Below are 26,529 nucleotides of genomic sequence, written 5' to 3' on the forward strand. Positions count from 1 at the left end.
AGGTACTTCAACGTCGTTAATCGTTACTCAGTTGTTCGAGCGCAGGGGTTGGCTACTGCCACCAGCGTTCCAGTCGTGCTTTTCCGTCGATGCGCGGCCTCAGTGAAAATGATGTTGCCAAATACCTCAGTGTACTAGACCTTCTCTTATCCCGTTCTCCCATATTTTAGTCTCGCTTATCTACCCAGCCTATGTAGTATATAACTCATAATGAATCGACTCATCCATTCGTTCCTCACCGACTATTCCTCTCCCTCTCTCTTTGTATCGTTTCGACTTCAGCTGATGGTACTGCACCTGTGGCGCAACTAATTGAGGTAGTTTACTAGCTGGCGCGCAGCCAACGTAGCATGTCTGCTGGGGACTAGGGGTATCGGTCGTCGGCTACGACCAACATCAACATGCTACGGTACTGTGATATAAATTGTAACGATACCTCGAGGCTCAGCTCTGGTACCTCCGGTCCCATACCATGTTCACTGTATACGTAACTCGAGTGAGGCATCGACTCCTTGGCGATGTGGTCCTCGGACCGGCCCAGTCCCACCTCTATGAGATCCGGCAGAGCCCAATCTAGGGGGTCCTAGCTTGTTTTCAGCGCGCCGTCCCTGCTCTTACCAAGCGTCGTTTGCTTTTGCCGGAATAGCAGTACATACTGGTCGACGAACGATACGAGCGCGGTTCACACCAAATAAAGGCACACCTTGAGCTGTACCCTTCCCCTCGAAAATGGCTATATTGCCGCAGCGGCACCGCGTCAACACCGCTACCCCCACCAGCACGACGACGACCATTAGCCCTACGAGTGGCAAACTTTAGAAACCCGTCCTTTCCACATTTTCCCTTCCCCTTTGTAGACTGAGGAGCGCTCGTGGCCTGACGGTGGCTGTTGGCCAACTCAGTTGGTCCATAAGAATGACCCGAGGTCTGCAAGCGACTCAGTGATGTTTCGAGCGTGGTTAGATTCGTGTCAAGTGAGACGCGTCGGAAAAACGTGTCATACGGTTCACGTAGAGCTTAACGAATGCAACATGCGCTAGGACAATAACGGTTGGTATTAAATGAAGCCAGCCTTTTCGGAAGTTAAGATTACACCGTGTAATCATAGCACTTGTACACGTGAGGGAAACTACCGACTGCGTCGTAGGTCTGGCGTTGGTGATTCGACCGGCTGAAGGGCGTAAATAGAAACGAGTTATAAACAGCATTCGTTTATTGCGGTATCTCGTACATGTGAATGGTGCACAGGATTTAACTATTCTATGTAATACCAATGCTGTGATTGGAACGAAGATATGATGAATGCGACTGCGTGTTTGGACGTATCGAGCAGGGTAGACGCTGCCGGTGAAGAAAGAAGACAGACCGCCGACGGTCGAACGCATTCGCTTAGCCATTGAGTGACCCCGATCATCACCACCATCACAGCCGTCATCGTCATCGTCATCATCGTTGCCGCAGCGGGACGGTAAAGCGGGCAGTGGCAGCAACGTAGCACCCACGTGCTGCACAAGCTATGCCACTTGGTTCGTTCGGCATGAATGCCGACCGACCTTTGGCGTCAGCGAAAAAGGCCACTCGAGGTAAATATCTTCATAGGAATATTCACAGGTAATGAGACGGGACACGCGTAACGCAAAGTGTTGACTGATGCATTCATTGTATAAGCAACTATGTCACGTGCGCGTAGTGGAGATGGCAGGACACGCTAGTTAGAACAAAAGTAGAGCTGATCATAAGGAGGGAATGCCTTTACATGACGATGATGATGGCGACGATGATGCTTGATAAAAGTGATATATTGACTACGAAAGTCCTATATTGTAGTCATACAGGGTATATGAGAATCTCCCCTACGAGCATATATGCAACAGCTGCTTTAAAATATCTATGCATAGATATAGTAGAGTGACTGTCATCAATAGGAAGAAGTAGAAAGCGGAACTGAAATCTTAGCATGCTAACATCTCAATCCGTAACCGGTTTATATTGGGGTGTCGCTGATGGTCGAGCTTCTCTCCTCTGCCATGACATTGGTCTTCAGTGTTCGTCGAAGATAGATCAATCGAACAGCTTACATAATAATAAATTGATACACGTTCGAGAAGATCAACAACGCATTAAACGTTTGTGTACAGAGAAAGTTGTTTAGGTCGACCGGCTATCCTCTCTGATGGAATCTAAAGGAGAGTTCTCATTTATATTATTATGTTATTAGGCATTGGTGGGGTGAAGCAAACCACAGCCGCGCCACACGATACATGTCAGTGTTAGCTATCAGGAACAATAGTTTGTCAATATTATTTCAACAAGCCTTTGTATTTGACGCCAGTATACCGCACACTTTCCCACGATATAACATTACTTAGCAGCTAACTAAAATACCTTAATTATATATTCTAAGAATATGTATCGACAGTACGATCTATATGCTTGACATGATATTCTCTATTACTGTGCCTTATGAATATTGTTTGCGAACATCATTGCCTGACCTTCATTAGCTAAAGCTATGACAGCTGAGCGATTCGGAAAACGTAAGAAACACTAGGTTTTTTTTTTTGTTAAATTGCGAAATTTACGAAAACAAGTCAGCCCATTGGCGTATGAGTATCGGTGGAGTATAAACGGAAACGAAGCGAAGTTTGGCCCTTCCTACAGCTTGCCCGTCCTCTAACCTTTCCCCTCAACCAGACCCATTTCGCTTCTCTTATTCAAACCCATACAGCCAAGTGGGTCATATCGTAATGTTTGCACAGCTGCTCATCGTATCCCACATGGCGTTCACATATATTTGGGTATTAGCCGGACTATTCTGCTCTGTGCTAAAACGTTCTATACAGCACTGTTTTCGCTCGCTGCAATACCAAATGCAATCAAATATTGCGTCATCCTTATCCGCTACTTTGCATTTCTTACGCTGTAATGGTAACAGAGGGATAGAGGTAACGGGAGCTTAGGACAAAGGTCATCCCACAAACATGGTTTCACGTGAGCATCAGCCTTATAAGATCTATACGTGCTTTAGGTATCGATACGTATTCCTCCGCTAGAGTTGGCCGCGAAACGGGAGGCTTCGATTCGCGAAATCTCAGGGCGCGGGTATTGGATTAGATAGCAGGCGTACGAAAAACCCTACTTTGATCAACGATGGCTGTTGAAGGAAAGGTGGAGTTTTTGAACGACACACTAGCAGTAACTCTCCATTAAGCGAACGGAATGGCTTTTTCGCTTCCTGTGCACGTTCAAATGCTGCTTGTTTAAATGGTGATATGGCACGACGTAATTTACATCTCAGATGCGTCAATCGATCCACGCTTCAGGGCACCAGGCAGCTCTCTTTCGATTCGTTTCGATAATTAGCCCTAGCTGTCAATGAAGCGTACTTCGAGTGCTATCCTCGAACTATATTTCTGAATAAAACTTAAAAGCAGAACTTAAAAACACATATAGAAAATGACTCCAGAACGAGACGTCAAGAGCTTTCAACTCTGGCGCCGCTTAAAAACGTCTTTAGGTTACGTTTACCCAGATCAACATAACCTAAAGAGTTGTTTCATGTTTTCTCGCACGGCTTCATCACTTCGCATAGCTTAAGTGCCGCTAACTAAGGAACTAGTGGAGGAAGATATTAGGACTTACAATTGGGAATTTTTCCTTAATCATCCAATACTATATGGCCTTGGTAGACTGTTTCGACAAATTAAGGCACTCGAGCTACTTATTGTTGAAAACTTAATATCTTCGCTGTTTATAAATGTTTATATCAAAATGGCGAATGTGTAGACATTATCATTGTTATCGGCATTGCCAATTTCTGTTTACGATTTTCATTGTCAAATCCTGTTCTAATGGCAAGTACTTGTGATTTAGCCGCATCCGTCCGGTGCCGTAACCAGCTGCTGTCTTAGGGGGGTGAAAAATCAACTAAAAATCACAAGAGACTGAGTAGTGTGGGTCGTTTTTATCGCAATGTGTCAAGCGAGACCTCCATTGTGCGTTTCGTTGAAGAATACTCTTCTCATCGTCCGCAGTAAAACAGTGCTTTACATGATCTGTACATCGAAGTAAAATTCCCCATACTTTAGTCTTTATATGAATCTGACAGTTTTTGAGCGATAATGCTATTTGCATACATTTTGCAAGCAGTATAACCGTAGTAATGGAACCCAATGTCGTATATATTATGAAAGGCATATGTAATAAATAAAATTATTCGAATTTTGGGGGCTTAGCTTAATTTTTAACATATAATGATAATAAGTAATATCTAAAAGCCGAATTTGTCCTTACGTATGTTGTTAGCATTCTTAAGTAAATACTAAATAAATAAATAACTATTTTTTATTTGTAAAAATGTCTTGTGCTGTTGTTCGGACTTGAAGCAGGCAACCCTGGCCCTGTTCACTAAGATTCTCTATGTTTCAACTTCTACGTCCGTCAACGCCGTTTGAAATTGCTTATTAAGCCTAGAATAGACCTCCATCATTGAACGTCAGATTGACAACCAGATTGTATCAACCGGCAAATACGTGAAATCTGTTACTACCTAAGATTGCGACTGAGGACGTTGCTCGCACATAAATAAATAAAATTTTCCGTTTATCCATTAGCATCCTGCTGCCGCCGCTGCTGCTGCTGCTGTGGAAATCTCAACAAAGGAGAGATTATATCTAATTAGACCGCGCCTACTGCCAGTCAATATTTCGAGACAAAAATAATGCCCTCTACATGCTCGACAGCGACTGAATTTCCGGGAAAGGTTGTGCAGTTCGATGCCCCTGTTGGCAAATGCCAGTGAAATTGGAAAAGCCAGGGACGCAAAGCCTAAATTTGACAGTAATCTAAGTGCACCCGGCATGGCCGTACGGGTACCGTTCCATTTATCTATTCAGCCAAAAAGTCGTCTTGCGCACGTGATTTAACGAAAATCAGTTAATTTGTTGGCGTTTTAGAAGTTGATTGTATACCTAATGCTTCACTTAGCTCACTTTTAGAGAAGCTTGAGTTCTATGAACCCACATGAACCTACCTTCTGGGCTCGTTAGATATTAAAGCGGCTATCCTTACAAGAATGGATGGGTGCGATTTTTTACTTTTTGCCTTAGATCACATTTTAAGGCGTATTGACAACCTATCCTCTCAATCGTTTTGTTTACGCCTGTACCTCATAGACAACCAGATCTTGCGCAAAAACCTTTAAAGCATGTTTCTTATTTGCAATGGTAACGCTTGAACGTCAATATTGAATGAAGGGGGGAACAAGACCTTTTCGTAGCAACACCGCGCACAACGCACTGCTTTTTGAAAGAGTCTGTGTTGCGCGGGTGTGACCCGGACTGTGGCTTGCCGTCTTACTGAATAAGCAGCACGTCCAAGGACGTTTCAAAGATATAATTATTCTCACTCTCTGCATTGCCAGTGCCCTTGTCCGAAAAACAAATGAGCGAGGAATATTTAAAGGACAACATCTGAGTAGAAGTCCACTACATAGGCCTCCTTATGGAGATGGCAAATAAAAGCTACGGCATACTTTCGCTTAAAGCAAACCCATTTAGCTGGACAAATCTAGCTGTGCTCATTCAAAGGCCATTCCAGGATGAGCCAAGAAGTAACTACCTGTTAAAGATGATTCGGCGATGATAAGAGCAATATAAATTAATGCTACGAAATTGAAAGGAATGAATAATATAGAGTCATATGGGAGTGAACCGTAGGAAGAATAAACCGTTTAGCGTTTGCCTCAATTGAATCAAATGTCGCGTCATGTTAATTTACTCTGTCCAAGTTATAATGATGGTGAGGGATGTGACGATCACCACGTCTGCTGTGCAAACGGCACATGTGATGGCATGGTGGGTAATGCGTTTGACTGCTAAATGCAAGAGGCACGTGGTGGTACGGGTTCGGACCCGGGCGTGAACCCACGCTTCGTTTCGTGCCGGAAGCCAGCCGTTCGGTAAAATGCCTAACGTAAATGTCGAAAGACTCACTGCATCTCTGTAGCAAGCAGCCGGAGCAGTACCGAAGCCGAACGATGGCTTCGGTATTGCTGTCCTTCGGCTTATCGCTGCAACATGGAATCGGCCTTCTGAAATGGCTGAAAGTTAGGGAGAACGACAAACTCAAAAGGAAAGGGGAAAAAAACAAAGGGTAACGCATGTTACTGCGACATAGTAAGAGGTACACGGTGTTACGGCGAGAGGTGTGATTTCTCTTTGAAAAAAAACTTTTTGACTTCTTTGCAGCGTTTGGATCTCGAAGATTTGGGACTGCTCCGTTGGGACGCCTCCGTCGTCACAGACGCAGTCACGCCGACCAGCAACGGCGGTAGTGGCGAAGACAGCTGCAATGCTACCGGAAAGCCTCCGAGTGCACTGCTCCGACTGCATTGTTGCCGGAGTATTCGAATGTGTAAAAGGAATTGATTATTGGCAGCGGTCGCGCTGCTGAAGTAGTGCAAGCGACGTTAGCGGGGCTGAGGTGCAGTGGGAAAGGGGGCAAGGTGGGTTTGATGCATAAGGAAGCCTTTTGTCTAACCTGGGCACAGAGCCAGGTAGCTAATAGCAAGAACAATATCAAGAGAGAACGAGAAGGCTTCAATAAGAAAACTTTATAGTTCGTCATGAACTTATCCTTAAAGTAGCAGCAGAGTAACAGCAGCTGCAGGGAATTAGGGAGTCACTCGCCAGGTCGTGACATCAAACTTTAGTAGCAACCACTGACAACGCTAAACGTGGCATCCTCCAGCCTTACAGCCTGCCTCTTCGACCTTCAATTTCCCGAGTGAAATCTTCAGAGCAGTTCCTCCAGATCAAAAATCGAACGAAATTTTTAAGATGCTGCTTACATTGACTGGGAAGAAGGTCTGCTCTTCGCTTTTATTGAGATTCTTGGCCTCTGTGAAAGCTAGCTAATAGATGGTCGGATAGAGGTAGAAAAAGAATTGGAGCGATGGGAGTAGCGGTAAGGCCTGTTGATGCCAAGCTGAGTCCTGAGAGACGGACGTAGTAAAAGACCTAGGTGTTTCAAGCTAATATGGTTAAACCTAAGAAATGTAGGTAGGATCCAACAAAGCCACACGGGATACCCGAAGGTTAGGTGGCAGCCTGCTAGATAGGAGAACAATACAACCGGCCTCTAAAACACCATTATCGACGAGTGTTGTCTATTCACCAAGTGTTGGGTAGCTCTTGTTCTAAGACTAAAAAAGACTATCAAACGCTTCCCTCGGATGCAGCACGTTAACGTACATTTAAGCACGCTAAATAGCTGCGTTAACTCGATCTGAATAAAACTAATAATGAGTTTTCTGATGGCCGATGTAAAGTATAACATTGGCCGCCATAGTTCAGATAATATATCCAAAGCTGTGGATATTAATATAGCAGTGTTTCAATTAAAGACTTCTGGAGAGAGCAAACTGGAAACATAACAAGAATTCGAAGCTAATATTTCTCAATGCATAAAAGAGCTGATTTTAGTGGCTTACTCGAAACATTTTTGTTTCGCGGCAACACTTCGCACGTTTTCTAACTCGTCTGCATCCTTGTCGGGCCTGTGTCAGACCCACCAACATCGCTGGCAAACCCCACTTTCGTCTAGCAACAAAGAAATGTGTGCTTACTGCGAAATAAGGGCTATTACGAAAGAGTGAGGTGGCGGGCTCGGCATACGCCTAAATTTCATAGACAGAGACAAATAACATAAAATTTCCGTCTCGTTTCCGCTGACCCACGTTCTGCGTAGCCCAAGGCCATCCTGTCCCGCCTGCGCTCCGACTGCCTTGGTAATACTGCACACTCTGCTCAGCTCTGGCGCGTTCGGAGTTTCGTACCCGCCAGGACAACGTACTTTAAATTGTCTACGCCATCGTCAAGCATCTGTACCACCATTTCGCTGGCGAAAAGGCCGAAAAGGACAAGCCGATGGCCGCCGCAAGGATATTGTTGGTGACTGTTTGTCTTGGAGGACAACAGTCTTTGGATGTGTTTGCGTTTGTAAAGAATCTTGCCCCTCTTATTCGTACTACACACACACACAGACAAACACATATATTGACACACACACAAACCCATCCAGCCACAGATGCGGACCTATAGAAGCGCACTCATTGCTGCCAGGACGACTGCCGGCGGACAACTCACTGGGACTGTTCGTCGTTTAGCTTCTACTTGCACTATGGTGCACCGTAAATGCACTGCTTATGTTCTTCGTTTTCTCTTCTGTCCTTCGTCCTTTCGCTTCCTCCCGGTTTCCCATTTACGTTCCGGGGGTCACCAGCGCTGCGACCTCGACCGACCCCGTTTTCCTCTACAAGATCTTAGCAGAAGGGACCGCGGCTACTGCTCCTGGGCACGTTCTAGCCAATGCTAGTGCTGGATAATAATGGGCAGTAGTTTGCAGAAGCCTTGTAGCCTACTGCCTGCCAAAACGGCAGAATGAGACCCGCCGTTCAAGTGCCGTGACTATTCTACTATTGCACCTAGCACCATTACTAACGTACCCATAGCACCACTGTTATTTTCACTGGGAAGTGGTGGACAAAGATGACTTAGCGGTGTCTTTTGAACTTCTTTAGCTGAAGCAAAGGCTCAAAAAGATACCCTCGAGGCACCCATCTGCTATTCTCCCTCTTCGGCCGGCTCGGTTTGCTCTGGTCTGTTCGTTTGCATCCACACGATGACCGGTGGCAGCAGCAACGTTGTCGCCATTGTTTTCCTATGGGGTCTCCATTGCTTTTCTCTATGCGTCCCCTTTTCGACCCCAGAAAACGTGTCCATCGCCTCTTTACGTTTCTTCCAATCCACACACGCGCACGGACTCGCTGCCTGACGCCTCGCCGACAGCTTCTTTCTTTTGCGCTGTTGTCGGGGCTAAACGGAAAGAGCCACTTTGCTAACTTCCGGTCAGTCGCGTCTATTGAACGCCTTTGTCCCTTCGGGTATGACAACATACACATCGGTCAGAGCAGCGGCGTTAGAAAGCCTTTATGCTGTTTACGCTATATATACGCGATTGTGAGTACACTTGTCCGTACTATGCACAGTCTGCAGGCTGATTTGAGATACTCGCTTAAGTTCCATTATTACGTTTTCAATAGGTAGAGACTTGCAGTGAAATGCAAAATAAATATTCATATAATGCAATTGAAATTAGCAAAAAGCATAGATGGGTTGTTTTTTTTTTATAATAACGTCCTTGCATAGAGATAAATTAATCACAACGTAGAAACTACTGGAAAAATTATTGTGTCCTAATTAACTTGCGACGCTGTATATTTTAATGTAATAGCGTTTTTGTATGTCTGTGGATTTTGATCGTAGCGATAATAACCAAATAGCGAGATGCGAAAGTGGGGTCGCTGGAACGCCTAGCCGTAACTTTTTTTTTTTTTCGCTCGCTCTATCTGTTAAGTAGTTCCGTACAGAAGAATCCAACTTCACCTGGCTAAAGTTGAGTAAATTGACTAAAGAATGAGCAGTAATAATATTTTCCCCTTCATGCTAGAATGGTTAGACCTTAAATGAAACCTTTAAACTGGATTGGGTACGTTAATCTAGTATTTGCATTTGTTAGGATACCATTATGTATTAAAATGCACTTAAGCCTCTTTACACGGTCGCAAATAGTTGCTTTTCATGACAATCTGTGGAAATGATTTTGTGGCGAATTACTTAGAATACACTGTCAAATTGTCGATATTATCAGGAATACGTCAGAATAAGTATTAATCGAATAAGAAATATATTTCTGTCTTTTCGAGCGAAAAGCCCTATTGTTGTTCGTCTTCTCGTTAACCTTATCCAACTTGTTATTGTTGTTGTTGTCCTTTCGGTCGTGCAGTTACGTGCCTAATTTAGACACATGTGATGGTCTAGATTTAACTTGGACATGGACACGACCTATTTCCTGCTAGGAGCTGGCCGTCTAAAGTAATGCCTAATGGTTTAAGTATGGAGCAGAAAATACGAAAAAGAGACTTTAAACTGGTCGTCTGCCACTTCAGAGTACTGCTAACTTCGGCAAAATGTTTCCAGATTGCCGGAGCCATCAAAAGGATTCAGAAGAAAAACGACAAAATTGGCTTACTAATGATAGATAACATCCGTTTTCATGGAAGTTGCTTACATAATATGTTCATCTCATATAAATGACATTAACAGGGCAAAGCCATTAATAGCGTGCACAATTGATGACGTGTTAATACAGTTTATCTCACTATGCGTACTAGTACCAGTCACAACGACTTTTCTACCTTCTAGTCCTAACAACATATCACTTACATGAACGTTGTTGCCGTGTATCCCATGCAGCATAAATAAAGCTTTTTATCAATCACTGTCGTACTGATATAACGCAGGACGCCATATGAGTACGCCGTCTTAGCTTTAAAGAAGCTCAGGCTCGAGGAGTCGAGGTTGTGAGACCTTGATCCCTTCACATATATTGTCGCTTTCACTGTCAAGACGCCATATAGCCGTATAAATACCCGTATCGTCAACCATTTTGTTAGTCGCTAGTTCTAGCAGAAGCGGACAAGCCTCCTTCGCGACCTTTATCCCACGTTGCCGGCGCTACCCTTCTAAGCATCAATACAGGCTTGACCGAACGCCCGCCGCTTCCGGCTTCTGATGTGTTGTTCTCAGCTGGCGCTTACAACAGCGCGCATTAATGGGTGAAATTAATTTTGCCACACGGATTCGGGAATGACGGTCACGTAGTGCTGTATATGTACCATGTGCTTTGGCTATCTCTTGGGGAACTAGGGTAGAGCTAGCGGCTACCCTTCCAACGTTAGGCTGACCCCGGCGGCGGAGGGAGAAGGGGAGACAATTGCAAGTGTGGCGGTGGTTGCTGCGACTGAGCAACTGAGTAAGTCGAGGCCGGAGATATTAACGTCTAATTAATGATGTTACTCTGTTTGTTGTGTTATCCGTTGCCGGAATGCCAGCCGGTGAAGTCGCTAGCTACCAACATGGCCACCAGCCACCGCCCTGCCATACGAGATGGACGAGTTGCTGCTAAACGAACACAATTACACCTTCTGCCCCCATGGCCCCTGACCACGAAGCTCGTCGATACATCGTAACAGTGGCGCTAGCAGCAGAAGCAGATGAGGTAAACAGCCTATCTCTTCCACCTTCTGATTTTGTGTAAGAGCATTTACACAGACTTTTGGTTCTGTCGCATTTTTGCTTATGTTACAACCTACGTCGCGACTATATGAGCCAATAGATGATGGAAACGACGATCATCATAAATATTGTAACTTTGTACTCTGACCTTTAGGGAATGTCAGAACGTGCGAGCTTCCGTAAGACGGAAGGAGGCTGCTTAACGTTACCCGTCATTTTTAGCGTTAGTTGGACTAAACAGAAATTGTAATTGACAGATTTTGTAATTCCTACTAAAAGTGTCAGACACACATTTTAATGTGATACTAAGACACTGTAATTTTCCGTGCTCGCTCGAGCTCGCATTGTATTAACCGAGGTAAAACGAACTTGCTATTGGATATCGTGTTTGCAGAGTTTTAGTTCTATATGAACGTAGACAAAATCGCAAAACAGTACGCGGCGACCTAAGCAGACACTCTCCTTTACATTGAGCACAGGCCCATCGCTTCTTATTAGACTTCAATGACTGTTGGGCACCATTAAGGTTCCTTTCCGTGTATATATATATTCTTTGTGATGGCTTCTTACGCGAATTTCTCCTTTGCCCCTGTACGGTAATATCGTAGCCGGTTTCATTCCTATGCTCGCAAATCACACCTTCCTGTATATCTTTACGAACCCCATTCATGATTGGCTTCGAGCTTTTTGCCACACTCTACTTGTAAAGTCACTTTACTCATAGTTCCGTCGCTTCCGACAACGACGTCGGGCGTAACTTTCTTCTGATCACGTGCCGTAAATTAACTCCGATGAACGTTGAATTAGACTTCTTGAGTTTGTAAGAAATTTCTTCGAGTGGGAGACTCATGAACTTTAGTACTTCCTTAACACTGTTTTTATCCGATAAACATACTTTTCCATAAAAGTTCCGTAAAATAAGACGCTTTTTTGCCTTCAACTATAGATACTTGCTTAGAGTCAAGCAAAATTAGGAATCTTAGGGTTAATCTAAAATTAGCATATATAGGGTTTGGCATGATTGTGTTAAGGTACCAATATATCTTAAGCATTATTTTTCGTCACGTTTTTAAATATGTTTCTCTTCTAGCATTCGACTTGAAGCGAATCATTATATTTGGTATAATTACTTTATATTGGAGAATTAGTTTTTTTTTTTAGTTATAACATTTGAGGCTCACTCGGCTTTACTTTAAAATCTACTCCTTGAAATGTACGCTCGGTCGAGTCTAGTCGTATTTTCCAGAACTGCAAACCGTGCAGAACACTGCAGCGACGGTGAGCCATTACTCCTAGAAGATAAAATAAAGAAAGCCAAATGCAGCACTTCAAGTTGCATGCAATACGCCCGAAGCAAAACCATAAGTAAATCAGTTGGAGGAACCTTTTTGCAAAGCTCCGTCAGCTGCTTCTATAACTGGGGCATCTGGATAGTTCGAGTTAGCGACGTTAGCTTATTATAACATATAAATGGGAGTAGCTGATGAAGATAATGACGGAATTAGACGTCTCATAGCAAATGATAGCTACTTGCCCCTCGCTCGCCCCCTAATTGAGCAGCGCTTATGCAGGTGCTTTTAATGACACGTTGCCGACTATCAGGCTCATATCGCAGGTGTCCGATGGGCGTATGTGTTAAAGGCGAAGTAAGCTCTATCCAACCTGGGCAGGTTTCCTAAGCCCACAGAAAAGCGCACGATAAACATCTGGCTGGTTGCACTAAAATACCTGGCAGAAGGACAGTCACTGGCATTATGTGCAATATGTGCGCAACATTGTTGCGTACTCTGTTTGGTGCTCCTGTACATTAGGGAAGGTGACTGTATGACTTTCATAAATAGCATTTTGATTATAATGTTAGCGATTCTAGTATAACCGGTGGCATTTTGGAATGGTTTCAGAAATATCTTTACTGCAACTCATGCTTTACGTTCTCACGTGGGCTGGCGCTATTAGCGTGAGAATCGACCGTTTGTCAGTACCGAGTTCAGTCGAAAACGGTACGGCCGACTCGGTGATACTCGATTGCATCTATTCGTACAGCCACGAAGATCAGCAATTGGTTGTAAAGTGGTTCTTCAACCAGGACCCGAAGCCCATCTACCAGTGGATCCCAGATCTAAAGAAAAGATCGTACTCGTCGAAGTCTGGGTTTGACGGACATATAAATCGGTCCTATGTCGCCACTCATGACCCGCTCACACGGTACCGAGCGTTGAATATTCTTCGGCCGACGACTGAAATGAGCGGTACTTATTCGTGTTCTGTCACCTCTCTACAGGGACAGGATACTAGAGCCGCTGATATGATCGTATATGGTAGGTTCTACCAAATTCAAGTTGAATTTCTGCTTGTTCAGGGTAGAGTCGAGCGTGAGTTGTTAAGGTGGATCTCGTACCGATTTGTGAAAAAGGATAAACAAGCGATATTTTTATAAAAAATAGGTTAAATATACAGCGGCTTTTGAGATTTATAATTAACGCTAGATAAAGCTAGGACCTGAGAAGGTATGCTGTTAACCTCTAAGACGTGAACGAAATTTTGTATTGAATTACAGCCAAACCTAAGAAATTCGACCTAAGCTTTCAGCGGCCTGCGCACTCTGAGGAGACGCAATTTCGCTGTTTGGTCGAGGGTATTTTTCCTGAGCCACAGGTTCTTATGTACAGAGTTGAACAGATGCACATTGCCGGTAAGTCCAATCAAAACCTGGATGAACATAGTAGTGCCAAAATCAAGACTTGCCTTATGTTGTAGCCCGTCGATCATATATATATATATATATATAAAATTTCAGACGTTGATGATTCTGTTCGATTTTTAGGCATGCTGTGATTGGTTACGTGCTATAAGCTAGTGGCTGATTGATTCAATAAGATCGCCCAATTCCTTCATGAGGTATCCTATTCGATTTATTTCACTGCATAAAGTTCGGTCTACTATAAAAGTGTCAATCGTATCCGCTGTAAGAAGCGATTCAGACGTTACAAATATTGGTTTTAGAAAGTGCTACGGTGTCTTCATAACACTTTGCATCACTGTGGACATCCGTTGTCCACTCACGCTCGCTGTGAACCGAGATCCTCGTTCATACATATACTTGTATCTTGTGGTAAGCCTTAAAATTTGAGTCTCCTGAGCGCGACCTATCCGTTCGAATAGTGCGGTTTTGAATATAGCTAGGTACGCAGACAATACTGTTTGACTCTAAAGAAAACGCGTGTAAATACATACAATCGCTCGTGAATTGTCAGGTCAAGGTGATTTCTCATTATTAGGCGATTAAGAGAGCAACTAGGTGATAGCGGAATATAGATGTCATAGGTGGAAGTTAATATGGAAAGCAGGGTAGAAATCGTTAGTTCCATTGCACAATATTCCAGGTAACGATTACTTAAACGTTGACAATATGACTCAATTAAACTACTCGGTCCAGCCGGTGGCTGAAATGGGTGTAGTGCGCGGAAGCGATAAAACGGAGCTGGTGAACGCCCAGGCCCAGCAAAAGCGGGCTGCCCGTGATGGATATTCTACGGTGCTCACCACATCGTTGTCAAATCGGCACTTTCGTAGCCATTCGAGCTCAAGGCACCTGTTCTTTTGTGTTTATTCAATCCCGTCCACTGACATTAAGCAGACGCGAGTACTCGAATTTTATCCAGGTCAGTTTCTCGGCCCAGCTTACTTTGACCGGATAATCCGATGCAACAATTGATAACTAGTTTTTTCTACACATCGTTAATATTAGGCAAACAAGTATGATTTGAAAGCTACTCTCCTAGGCAGCCAGGTCAGCGGTGGGGCCAAAAAACTAATGCCTATAACCTTCTCAATCTCCTTTACAAAAAAATGAGATCGTTCGGTGGGTAATATTTTAGCTATGATGCGACCGTTTTTAAAATAAGGTGCGTTGGCAAAATGCTTAAAAATTAAAAACAACTTGGAATAGGTGCCGAAAAATACTTTTTTAACAACAGCAAAATATTGCTATAGGGTGTCACATGTGGGTATCGCATTAAAACAAGCCTTTAATATTGTTTTATTTGCTTATTTCAGAGAGATACATCTCGAATTCATGCGCCATTAGCATATCGTTGTTGAGTATAGTTCTAGGACTTGTACTCGACAGGACTAGAGACTGCTTCGTGGTCTAGGTGATGATCAACATTTTAGAAAAGGAAGCTTGAATACAATGTTTGCAGATATAAGCCATGTAAGTATGATGTCACTATAAATTTATTTGACTTTAAAACACTGAACACCTAGGACTGCAACGTTATAGGAGTCCAGATAGCAAAACCAACAAAAATTAGCTAAATTTTAGCGGCCAGAATAAATTACCGAAATCGGTAAGACAGTTACTTTAATTAGCAAAGATATCGAGCAAAAAGTCTGACATTGTTGTTACTTTTAATTCTAGGAGATCTAGTTGGCCGAGCGAACCATCGCCGTAACTTAATGGGAGTGATGGACTAGTGCATCGTACTTAAACGTTTTCACCGGTAGCCAGATCCTAGCTAGCTAGGGAACTGAGAGCGAATTCAGTGAAAGCAGCGCGACTGGATTAGAGAAAAAGATCTATAATAGAAAAACAGCATGGCAGTGTGTCCAGAACAATTCCTTTATCATAGCAAAAATGATGATCGGAAGAAGTAGAAACGAAACTTCCAATGAGTTTAATGAGAAAGTTCCAATGAGGTTAAATAGTTCTAGTTCTTAAATCGAAACGTCTCTCTGTGCTTCACAATATATGGTAACTAACGAAAAACATTTTCATCTGAAATGTTTAAGTTGGCGGAGTCATTCTCTCCTGCTGATTCCGTTGCCCTTTTTATGAACACGGTACGAATTTCGGCTCATCGAAATTGCACGATGCCAAACGCCTTATAAACCTCGTAAGTTGATAGCGAACCTTCCAAGTCTTTGTCAGATTGATCGGCAGACAAATGAATCTCAACGTGAGCCATCTTGATGTATCAGCTGAGATGAGTATTGCAATATTAAAGGATATGTATATGGGTGTTGTTCGAAAGTTCAGGAACACAACTATTATATTTGTGTATCAGATATTGAGTACGTAATGCCGCTATTCCGAGGACTCTAGCAATCGTTACGGCTTGTCTATTGTAGAACAGTTGTAGTGACTGGGACGGTATTGCTTAACGCAAACAACAACATAAGGAACAAATATGCTCTGTTTCCCATGGGTACCCAGTACAGTTAAGTGAGCGTGACTGTCACGTCTAGTCTCAACCAGCGATAACTGATCATACGTGAAGGTTATCTGTCCTCATACAACTCCGATAGCTCGAGAACGATTCAGATTGTGACCACCGTAGCTGGGACCGCATTGACAAACGGCTCTGACCAAAGGTCACCCACTTCTTCCCCTCTATTCATTTTCGTGTTCTTCTCTATAACTCATATATATATATATATATATCTATATATATATATATATATATATATATATCTGGTTTGTTTGTTAAATATTCCTAGCATCAAATGGTTATAAACAGCATTCAGTCGGGAGCTTCAAATCTTTTAGTCTTCATCAGATTTCATTGCGTTTATAGTCCTTTAGAAAGAATGCAATAGCAATGAAAAATAATAAGATCGACTATTACTTTCTTTACTTATAACCTGGCTGGAGCGGAAGGTTGGACAGGCTTAATCGAGGTCAGGAGACAAAGAATGACGGATCTATTGACATAGTTCATTAGTACTGAACGTCAGAAATGAGGGTCCGGTATCAATTCAAGGACGTATTGTTGACGTATCCGTAATGCGTAATTCTCTACCTACTGAATGAATGAATGATGGCAAATTATGTGTAAGAATGGCTATATTTCAAACCCAGGACGAAACTTGTCATTGTGTCGTTAATTTACAGTTGGATTCAAGTGGAATCTGCTTGGACTTTTTAATGGTGACATAGCAACAAAACAACGAAGATAACACGACAGACGAGTATTGCCATTGATTAGTAATACCCCTTGAAACTCGCAAAAACAACTAAATAACTCAATCAGCGATTGTCAATGGTTTGGATCGTTTACGCCATTTATTTACAATGTGTATATAATGCTATACAAAGTAGTGGGCGAAGTGGGTAGAGCTTATTTAAAATAGGGCGACTACAGGTAACTCTATAGTAAGAGGAAAGCAATACGATTGTACCTACGTACGGTGCTCGAAATGAGGCTAAGGGTAGTCATATCTTGTTTTTCAACAGTTAGATTTTATCTAGGTTAAAAGGTACATACGATATTAAAAAGTGCTGCTATTTTCATAAAAGTGACCGTTTCTAATTTTGTCTTGAGCCCCATACGTGGAACCATAATCCGTACGAAGCAATAGATCTGGCCAGATAAGCTCTCATAGGTGCGCCGATGCAAAGTACTGGATAATGAGTAATGCTAGAATGAAGCAGGGATGAAACCGACGTCATGGCGGGCACCATAAATTGATTTCAAATCTTTCTTTGATAAACACAAATAGTAAAATATTTCCGAATAAAAACGTCTACGTATATTTCTATTCGTGTGCATCTGTATCAGAGCTCCTCGTATGATGACTAACATCCAGGGGGCTAACAAAAGCAATTTTTTCTTTAGTATTACGGATTGGGCTTCGGTGATGGTTGCATGCTAAGAAGTTAGGCGAGGAGCGTAGTAGGACGGCAACAGTGTTCAAATGACAGTATGTCAGATCAAACAGGATTGAGCGGACGATAAAGAAAGTCAAATGCTTTGATCGAGGAAGAGGGCATTTCAAGCATAAGCCATAAGTGCGGTGGCAGAATGTTGACCAGGCGGAACAGGGAAAGTTCGTGCGGCACTGCTATAACTTGATAAAATTTGAGGACACACTCTATAGCGTCTGTAAAAATGTAAATTTACATTTTAGGATAAAACTCAAATTACCATGATTATTACGTAATGTTGTTTTCATTCGTCTGAAGAGGTAACGTGTTTAGATGCCCTGAGGAGTAATTATTGTTTATATATAGTTGTCGTACAATGTGGATCTGTAAAGTTGAACGTGGGGCTTATTTAAGCGCGCATAGCGTCATAGGCGTCAACGCTACGGCTTGTTGCCTTGGCTATTTTGACGTTTTTCTGTGACAAAAAAAATTGCAAAAGCAATTTCATACCTGTTGTTCTCTGTATCGCGCATGCATTGAATCGGTACTCTTGTCCCTCTTTGAATTTCCAAACGTAAGGTCTAGAAAATCTGTTTTTCTCAACCATATAGGTATGTTGCGATAGCAAGGCATGACTAGCCTTAGGTCCCACACTTTATCAATGTTGTTTCCGTTCTTTCAGGACTTCTGATTAGCAACTAACAGTGTCAATAATATTCTAATTATAATTATTATCTATGACCGCTACACTTATTTAGTCATGTTATAATAACCGCATAGAAAATAACCAAACTACAAGTTGTAACAAAATTAATTAAATAAATAAATACGTATGATTGTTTAATCGATCAAGGCAATGAATGATCCCGGATAGTACTCAAACGACGTACAACGTTGATTGTTATCCATCATTACAGGTCTAGTCTGTGGGGTTTCGGGCCGAATCGGTCGTTCCAGCCTATAGAATGAAGCGCTTTCTTGCTAACCAATGCGTTGGGCGGGGGCAGGACTAATCCACCGTACCCTCTCGTATCTCTCGTAGGAAAGGAGGGCGCATTGCTGCGACCTTGCTGGCCCTCCCTACGGACTGGTGTGATTGTCGCTCAATCGGCTGGTCGTTTCTGTAATCCATCCATAACCTCATCAGCCCCAGCGTGATTTCTCTCCCTATGGGGATTTTAGGCTTTGCGCTAACCCAAGAGGGCAGGACGCCGGAGAACACAGACCAATCTGACCGTCGTTCACGCCCTTCTGGTCACGTTGCACTGTTGGCCATGTTTAGTACTACCAACAATGGTGCCATCCTTTTTAAGTATTCTTTCTTAATAATCTTGTATGGGCAAGCGCTCATTTTAGTACAAACTCTTGAGTGAGATATATTAGATTCGTTGAAGACCCAGTGAAAAATAGGGGAAACAAACTTAATGTAATATCTAAATACTTTTTTCGTATGTTTATACAATTTTTGTCGTTGGCTATTAGTGTCGTACATTATCAAACAAAGTAGCAAAATAGTTTTGTAGAATTTCAGACAGCATATGGAAGTCTGTGTTGCAGCTCTGGCGATTTCGCTAAGCACCGAAATACACTAAAGAATAACTTGTTTCATTATGGATGATCTTTATGATTCCTCGAATGGTTGAAACGCATATATTTTATATGGGTCTCCTCTCTGCCATGTTTCAACGATAACTATCGCGCCTGCTTTAATCAGTGTTCATCTGCCGAAGTAGCGTTTACTTCGTAAAACTTTTCCCTATAATTTAACCGAAAGATGTATGGTCAAATTATTCCTCTTTTACTGGCATCTGCATTGACATACGGAGATCAAATCATCATAATTATGAAAAATGTTTTTGACCTGAAAAAAGTTTTTGACCTAAACTCCGTTCGCCTGATCGTTGGGTTTGCCGCAGTCACAGCCAGAACAATTCAGTTGGATATTTACAGGGGCCATCAGTTCTATATGACAGGAAATAGATGTGTCCGATTCCTTCTGGATTTATAAAAAAATTTCAGAGAAAACTTATGGCTGATCCAAATCTCTAAGAAACGTCATTATACATGCCGTTGGGCAGTTTCTTCGTAGGAATAGCCTTCTGCCTTCTGACAATTCGGAGCCCTGAGCCTAAAGCAGAAGGGCAGTTTGCCGTGCATTATAGATAAGACTATCATACATGAGAAAAACTGATTGAAGTAGCGGAGTTAACGGGTACATGGCACAATTGCCTTAACCAAGTTTCGAATCAAGATTCTGATATTTAATGCCGTATCGCCAGACACAAAGCTCAATTAAAAATTGACTTATGAGAGAGTCAGCATAAGGCGCAAGTAGTGGGGCTTCGCATACCTAAATACTAAAGAAACTGGCGATCGTCGTTTGCTTCCAGACGTAAGCTAAGACACATAGATATTTCACTGGCTCAAACTATGCGATCTCATACAACGTACACCTCATACAACGTATAAGAGAAACGAATTTTCTACGTTTCGAGCTTGCCTGTATTGTAGTAGTGGGTAAGTACGGTTCGACCTGTGCTCGCAGATTATCCTTCCGTGTCTATTCAAGGTCTGTACTATACCAAGAAATGACTGTGTTCGTAAAATATCTTTTCTAGAGACAATGGATTGCTTTTCGCTTGCCGGAGATTGCGTAAATTGCCGACACGATGCAAATCAACCCTTGTCGCCTACCCTGGGCCTGTGCACTGCAGGCTTGTTCGTAGGACAACCAATAAGCTGATCTTTGCTTGACATTAAGACCGAGCTACATAATAAAGACGTTGTGAGATAACGCACAAGTTAACTTACTTCCCGAAAGGACAAAACAGGGACGATAGCAGCAGAATTTTGGCAAGATCGTTATTTCAAATAGGAGTGGCTTCGAATGTCGTATTCACATAGCAACCATATTTTGCAGTTATATCAAGGTCAGGATTCGCCCAAAACATGGCAACGGTTGGTCCAGTGCTGTAAGAAAGTAATCTGTGAAGTAACTAAAACAATGTCTACGATAAGTCTAATTAAGATCCTGAGTACTCTTTTGTAAAGTCAATTAGCGCATACTATTTAAACACAATGGATGGAGGAACGCTTTTACTTTTTGAACAATCACCCTTTTACAGATTGTGCTTATTTAAGAAATGCCAGATATAAAGTAAATAATTGCTGAGTACTGATATTTACGATCTTCAAAAAAAGAGTAAGCTCACAAGTACATCTAATTCCGATGAGTCTAGCGCTTTGTTAGAGTATCAAACACTTTTCAAAAGTGCAGAGAACCGTGAAACGAATATTCCAAGTAATATCTGGAGGTAGACCCGATGGTTAAACGACCAACCTATATATTTATGTTAGGTTTCCCAAATTACTAATGTCACAGCCAGAGTGCATCGTCATTGCCTGTACTACCCTAGTTGAGTTGAGTTTCCGCAGTTAGAGTCGCTTACATACATACATACATACATTATCCACATCGTTTGAGACAGCCGTTCTTGTGTCCATGTAGATGCCATAAAAGAAAAAAAGTGGGACGATGAGATGTAGTTTTTCGCCAGGTGGGATTCTTCCCATGTTTCAGCACGACACAAGAGCCAGTACATCCTCTTCCCGGAACCACCACCTGGGATTCAAATTCATACACTTTAGCCGCTTGAGGTCGACCACGCAGATGGGCAAAGTGTACCCTTGGATATACGTCCAGACTGGCCGAGCTAGAATCCGTTTCGGCCTCTAACGGTCTCTATGCGTTGATGGCAGGCTTCTTCTAATGCTGATGAGCTGAGCTTAGCACTTCTGGCGAATGAATGCTCCTAAGCAACTCTACACGCGTACACGGACAAGTCCGCACGCTTCGCAAACTACCTAACCGTGTCTGATCGTATGCTGGACCTGTCGCATCTGAAGATTTCATGCAGTCTCTTTTGACAAAACGTAATACTCTGGCAGCATTTGCGTCGCAAGGCCGAAATTCAAAAACGTTGTTCCTTAGACAGATGTTTTCCCGACACGCGATATAAAAATAATAGTCTTTAAATATATATAGGTGTACGGCCCTGTCGGATTATCCAATCTGATTAACTTACGATGACTTCTTTTCTTACGCGTGAGGCTATATACAATAATTGGCCTTTTGTTAAGGGCCCAGTGTCCACATAGTGGGTCAAATAAGCTTCATGGGTGGTACTCTTTAGAATGTGCTTTCACGGAAAGATGGAACACAATAAGAGTTAATCAATAAATGCTTAGGTTGTTGAGTTTCAAAATGGTGTTCATTAAGTGTCCTAGACAAACATTAATACTACTCATCAAAAATCTGACCTTTTTCTACGAAGTATACAAAAATATCTTATCCTTGTAAACTCTGTATAGATTTGTTTCAGTATGTATACGCACACAAGGGTTCCGATTTGAAGCCCGAAATTCTTCCCGATAGCAGGAATTAACCACACATCTATTTTCTATTGATTATACATCCTGGGGAGTCTTCCCACAAACTGGCACCGTCACGCCTGAGCTTTTTTTGTTATTCTAGGACTGACGTTCATTCTAGGTTATCGGGTGAGGATAAATGATTTGGTGAACTGGCATATATATTCGACAGAACCAGAAATGTCCATAACAAAAGTGTTTGACAAATATCTTAATTATCTTAAAAGAACATGTGATAATTTTTCAGGACCGATGGCTCTAGGCGCGAAAATTTGACAGGGGACCTTACGTCGTCGATTTAGCTTTGTTGTCCGTCCCTTCATAATCCGATAAAGCAGCGCCACGATACCTCAGTACTGATAGAATTGAGCATTTCTATATACACACAGTACTAATACTGGCAAAAGAGCATTTCATATATATTCGAATAACAAAAAAATACGATTATATTATAGGTCTTAAAGATGGCCTTATTGAGAGTAGTCTCACATTTTCGCCATTTTGTAATGACGGGGCTAATTAAGACGACCCGTGAGCCGGCGACTTATGCGAGGATTGCTGGTTACGTACGCCGCTGCCACTACTGCATTGGAATTTAATATGATATGTCTGCATATTTTATAATGACGGTCGCGTCGTCATAAAAACAGTGCACGCGTTAAGCCGAGAGTGAATGACTAATCGTAGCAGCCGACGTCGCGGCAACGGCCATCGTCGTCATCGCCAAAGACGTAGAACGCTATATTAACACACGGTTGTCGCTAGTAGCTCGTCTTGCACTTCGTCATTTACCCGTTCCTACTTTTCGAGCGGTCCTACATTCGTTCATTTCTATCCCGCGATAAAAGACCTAATCAAGATTAGTATTTTCTAGTATAACTCAACTATGGTGTAAATAGAAGTACAGACGGTAGCAGTTTTACGCATCTTGGACGTTGGCTAAAGATTTAGTAAGTGCAATACAACTGAAATGTTTACATTATAAACATTTCCATAGCTGATGATACTTTAGTGTGTTGTTAGTCTTAGAGATTTGTAATGGGCACCATTAAAACTCATGCGGGATAGGAATTATCTGATATTGGTTTTAACAAGCACATTTTACATGATCAGGAGCGTGTGATACGGCCAATTGATTTGGAAGAGTTGCTTTCTCTAATATCGGTTCTCATACGATGAAATGCGAGTTTTGACATTAACGGTGGTTGATAGAGACCAATCAGTGTTACCCCTGATTTGGCAACAATAACATTGGCTCCTTGCCTGAGCTAAGAGGGCCTATTGAGTTAACCTACTTACCAGCTTACCTTTTAGTTTTGCCGCATCGATTACAGAACATAACCGACACGGGTCAGGGTAAACCTTCAACGGCAACTAAATGCTTCATTCCTACCAGTTCGACTGATTACCAAGACATTTGTGTTTTTGCCTCAAAAGCAATTCACTAGAGAAATGTAATTTCCTGCAAGTTAGGTAATAGAATAACGATTCTCGATTGGCTACGTAAGCGTTCTTTGCAGTTGGCATTTATCGTGCATATACCTGCGGTGATCGTGCGACAAGCCTGCGGTATGGCCTTCCTAATAGTGTATAGTTAGGACAAACCTATATATCCTTCCGACGATCTTCCCAGCCGGGGTAAGTGTTAACTTGGCCTAATGGCCGCCAAAGGTCTAAAACGCCCCTAGTTTCATTAGCCAACCAGCCAAGCTAAAACTGCCTTTCCTGGTTTCTATGAACGTTCACCATTTCTGCCGTATGCGTTATCGGAATAACTAGGGTTGTTGAGCGTAGCCTGTAGACCAACAAGAAACTGCTATGTACACCGAGGAGGTACACCTTAGAAATTTTTAGCAGAATTTCTTTGGTATTGTTGAACAACGCAGCAAAAGACCTCTGCGGGAGCGTGAAAACCTTCTGGAAGTTCGTAGTTGAGGTCTAATTGGTTTCGGAATTGGACAGGTAAACGTAAAAATGTGTTTTTAAAAAGAATTGGTGAGTGGAAAGTCGGCCTTATCCTACATCTTATCAAAATGTTTGACACAAATACGGATTAGTTGTCCTGTATTATATATATTTTGCGGCTAGTTTTGCCTATATGTTTATGTATGGTATTGATGTTAAGCAAACTAAAACGATTAATTAGTCGAAGTAATAATGGTAACGATGAGCTATATATGTAATAGTAGAATATGTTACAAGCTTTTATCTGTTTCTATTATTATTATTATTATTCTGTTATATAGAGCCAACGAATTCTGGAGTTTGGAAGGGAACGCTCTGACAGGGGTAATGATCCTGAGGGGTCTGAGGGTAAATGATCGCGCTCAAGGCCCCGATCAGGAGTCACACCTTGCTGCGCGCCTGTTGGTCAGTTAGGCCGTATGTGTATAGAGTAGGTTATAGTCAGCCATGGGCTGAAAGGATAAATCTGTCTCGTTAGCAGAAATTGTAATAGTAATCTAAAAATAAAAGAGGTGACCAGATGAAATCGCATCAGTAAGCTAACGATGATAATCAGGTTCTGATTACGGCTCTAGTTCGTTTCAATAGCGTCTGTTTCGGAATACTGACCTCGTTCGTCTGCTTTCCTAGTTAATTCACCAACCTTCACTGACCAACATATATCTACAGATAGGTTGTAACACATCATTTGTTACATGATAACGACTACAGCAGCTGTATTTGTTGATTAGGACAGTATTAAACCTGTCGGCACTGCGCCGCCTTTGACGTGCTGCTTGTGCACGTACGTACGCACGCGCACTCGGCGAGTGACCCAATGGAAGGTAAACACATTGAAACGTTATTAAAGTATGAACTAAACAATAAACTGAGCTCAACCAGACGGATTCTAGCTTGATAGAATACAACTATTACATTATAATATAAGACCGCTCTCTTGATTTGACATCGGTTTGGCTGAACGTTGTATCCTCCATTACCATTCTCTCATTGCTATAACTCTATCATAAATAATACAGAAAACATCGACAGATATAATGCTTATAGCGTGACTCAAATTGAATTTTGGCCATCACCCTCTCTGCAACACAGTCAATAGAAGTTACTATTAGTTGTTGTCTGAAACTTCATTCTGATATAGCGTAGTGAATTTCCCTACTTTGTAATATAAACACAGATAGAAAACGGCAGACAGATTGAAAGTTTTAATTAGCTATTGGATCCGAAATTTACATTGAAATATCAGAGTAATACTTGCCATTTTGATAATTTAAGTGCATAAAATTGATGGGCGAAAAATTTCAATTAATGTATTTCGGAGCTCACCATCATTTGAGCTTGAACAACAAAAACAATTCGCATATATATTTTATGTTATTTTTTTACAGACGTAGTATATTATTTGTAACAATACAACAATATATATGGTTGATATTTTGCTTTTATCCGATGTTTTCGCTAAACGAAAACAATATCATATTCGGATGGCATCGAAAAATTTTCTCGGCTAATTTCCCAAGTTTACTACTTGAACTTAAGCTGATAATTTAAAGCCGTACATGCTTTCAAGACCTGCAAGTTGAAGTTTGTTATAGGAACTTCACTCTCGACGGAACTGTACGAATGTGAATGATTTAAGGGCAATTATCCCGGTAGCCTTTTTTCGTTACGGAAAGGACTCAGAATAATTAGCGCTAAATATTAGACGAACGAATTAAGGTCTGTATGGTATTAGAATACACCCTGTACAATCTCTTTTTCTCGAGACATTTATGTACGGGCATAATTGAAACATTTAGGTCTAATGGCAATATATCCTAGTTGCATGTTTCACAACAGCAGTAACTCTAAAGGGTGAGCCCTTTAGTTTCGACCTCGTGGAATGATCATTATAAGATACATTTCGATGAGAAACCTATGCCAGTGATTAATGGTCTTCTCCAAATCATTTGTCATTCGTGATTCCTGCAAGGCCTCCAGAAAGCGTCGAGGCCTTTCTCTGTCGTCGTAGTAGACGTACGTTATCGATAACGTACGACACCACATCGACTTTGAAGATAGCAGTGCTACCCTGGCGCAATGAAGAACTAGTCAACTTAGGTACCAGTCGTCTATGTTTATTTTAGCTTTGTTTTAGGCGCCTTTGTTAGCTATTTACACAGAGCCATAGAACGGTGTGCTATTCCTGTGGCGTCATGAGACTACAAGTTAACATAAACCAGCTCTGATAAGAAAGTTGCTATAAGCACACGATATCTTTCCGTAATGGAGCTTGCGAAGGCGTGAAAAGATAGGTACACGTCGTCAAAAGATAACGCCAAGGCTGAGGCCAAGCTTCGCTTGAACACA

General features: G+C 42.1%; 1 protein-coding gene across 2 annotated transcripts; it reads left to right on the top strand.

Annotated features, from left to right (window-relative positions):
• The first annotated feature begins 920 nt into the window (after positions 1-920).
• Positions 921-18,075, top strand: LOC111272252 (uncharacterized). Of its 2 annotated transcripts, none has more exons than XM_022853579.2 (6): positions 921-1,583; positions 13,040-13,456; positions 13,696-13,830; positions 14,522-14,800; positions 15,195-15,351; positions 15,559-18,075. In XM_022853579.2, exons 1-5 carry the CDS (start codon positions 1,517-1,519, stop codon positions 15,290-15,292), a joined length of 996 nt encoding a protein of 331 aa, XP_022709314.1. In that variant the 5' UTR covers positions 921-1,516; the 3' UTR covers positions 15,293-15,351; positions 15,559-18,075. The 2 variants fall into 2 exon arrangements, with proteins under 2 accessions (XP_022709314.1, XP_022709324.1); XM_022853589.2 differs by lacking the exon at positions 921-1,583 and adding an exon at positions 10,959-11,121.
• Positions 18,076-26,529: the final 8,454 nt, after the last annotated feature.

Source organism: Varroa jacobsoni, unplaced genomic scaffold (assembly GCF_002532875.2).
Source record: "Varroa jacobsoni isolate VJ856 unplaced genomic scaffold, vjacob_1.0 scaffold_184, whole genome shotgun sequence".
Lineage (NCBI taxonomy): Eukaryota > Metazoa > Arthropoda > Arachnida > Mesostigmata > Varroidae > Varroa > Varroa jacobsoni.

Coding starts and splice junctions, on each gene's coding strand:
- LOC111272252 (XM_022853579.2), top strand. CDS start 1,517: ATGCCACTTGGTTCGTTCGGCATGAATGCCGACCGACCTTTGGCGTCA. Junction 1,584..13,039: donor AGCGAAAAAGGCCACTCGAG/GTAAATATCTTC, acceptor GAATGGTTTCAG/AAATATCTTTACTGCAACTC. Junction 13,457..13,695: donor CGCTGATATGATCGTATATG/GTAGGTTCTACC, acceptor ATTGAATTACAG/CCAAACCTAAGAAATTCGAC.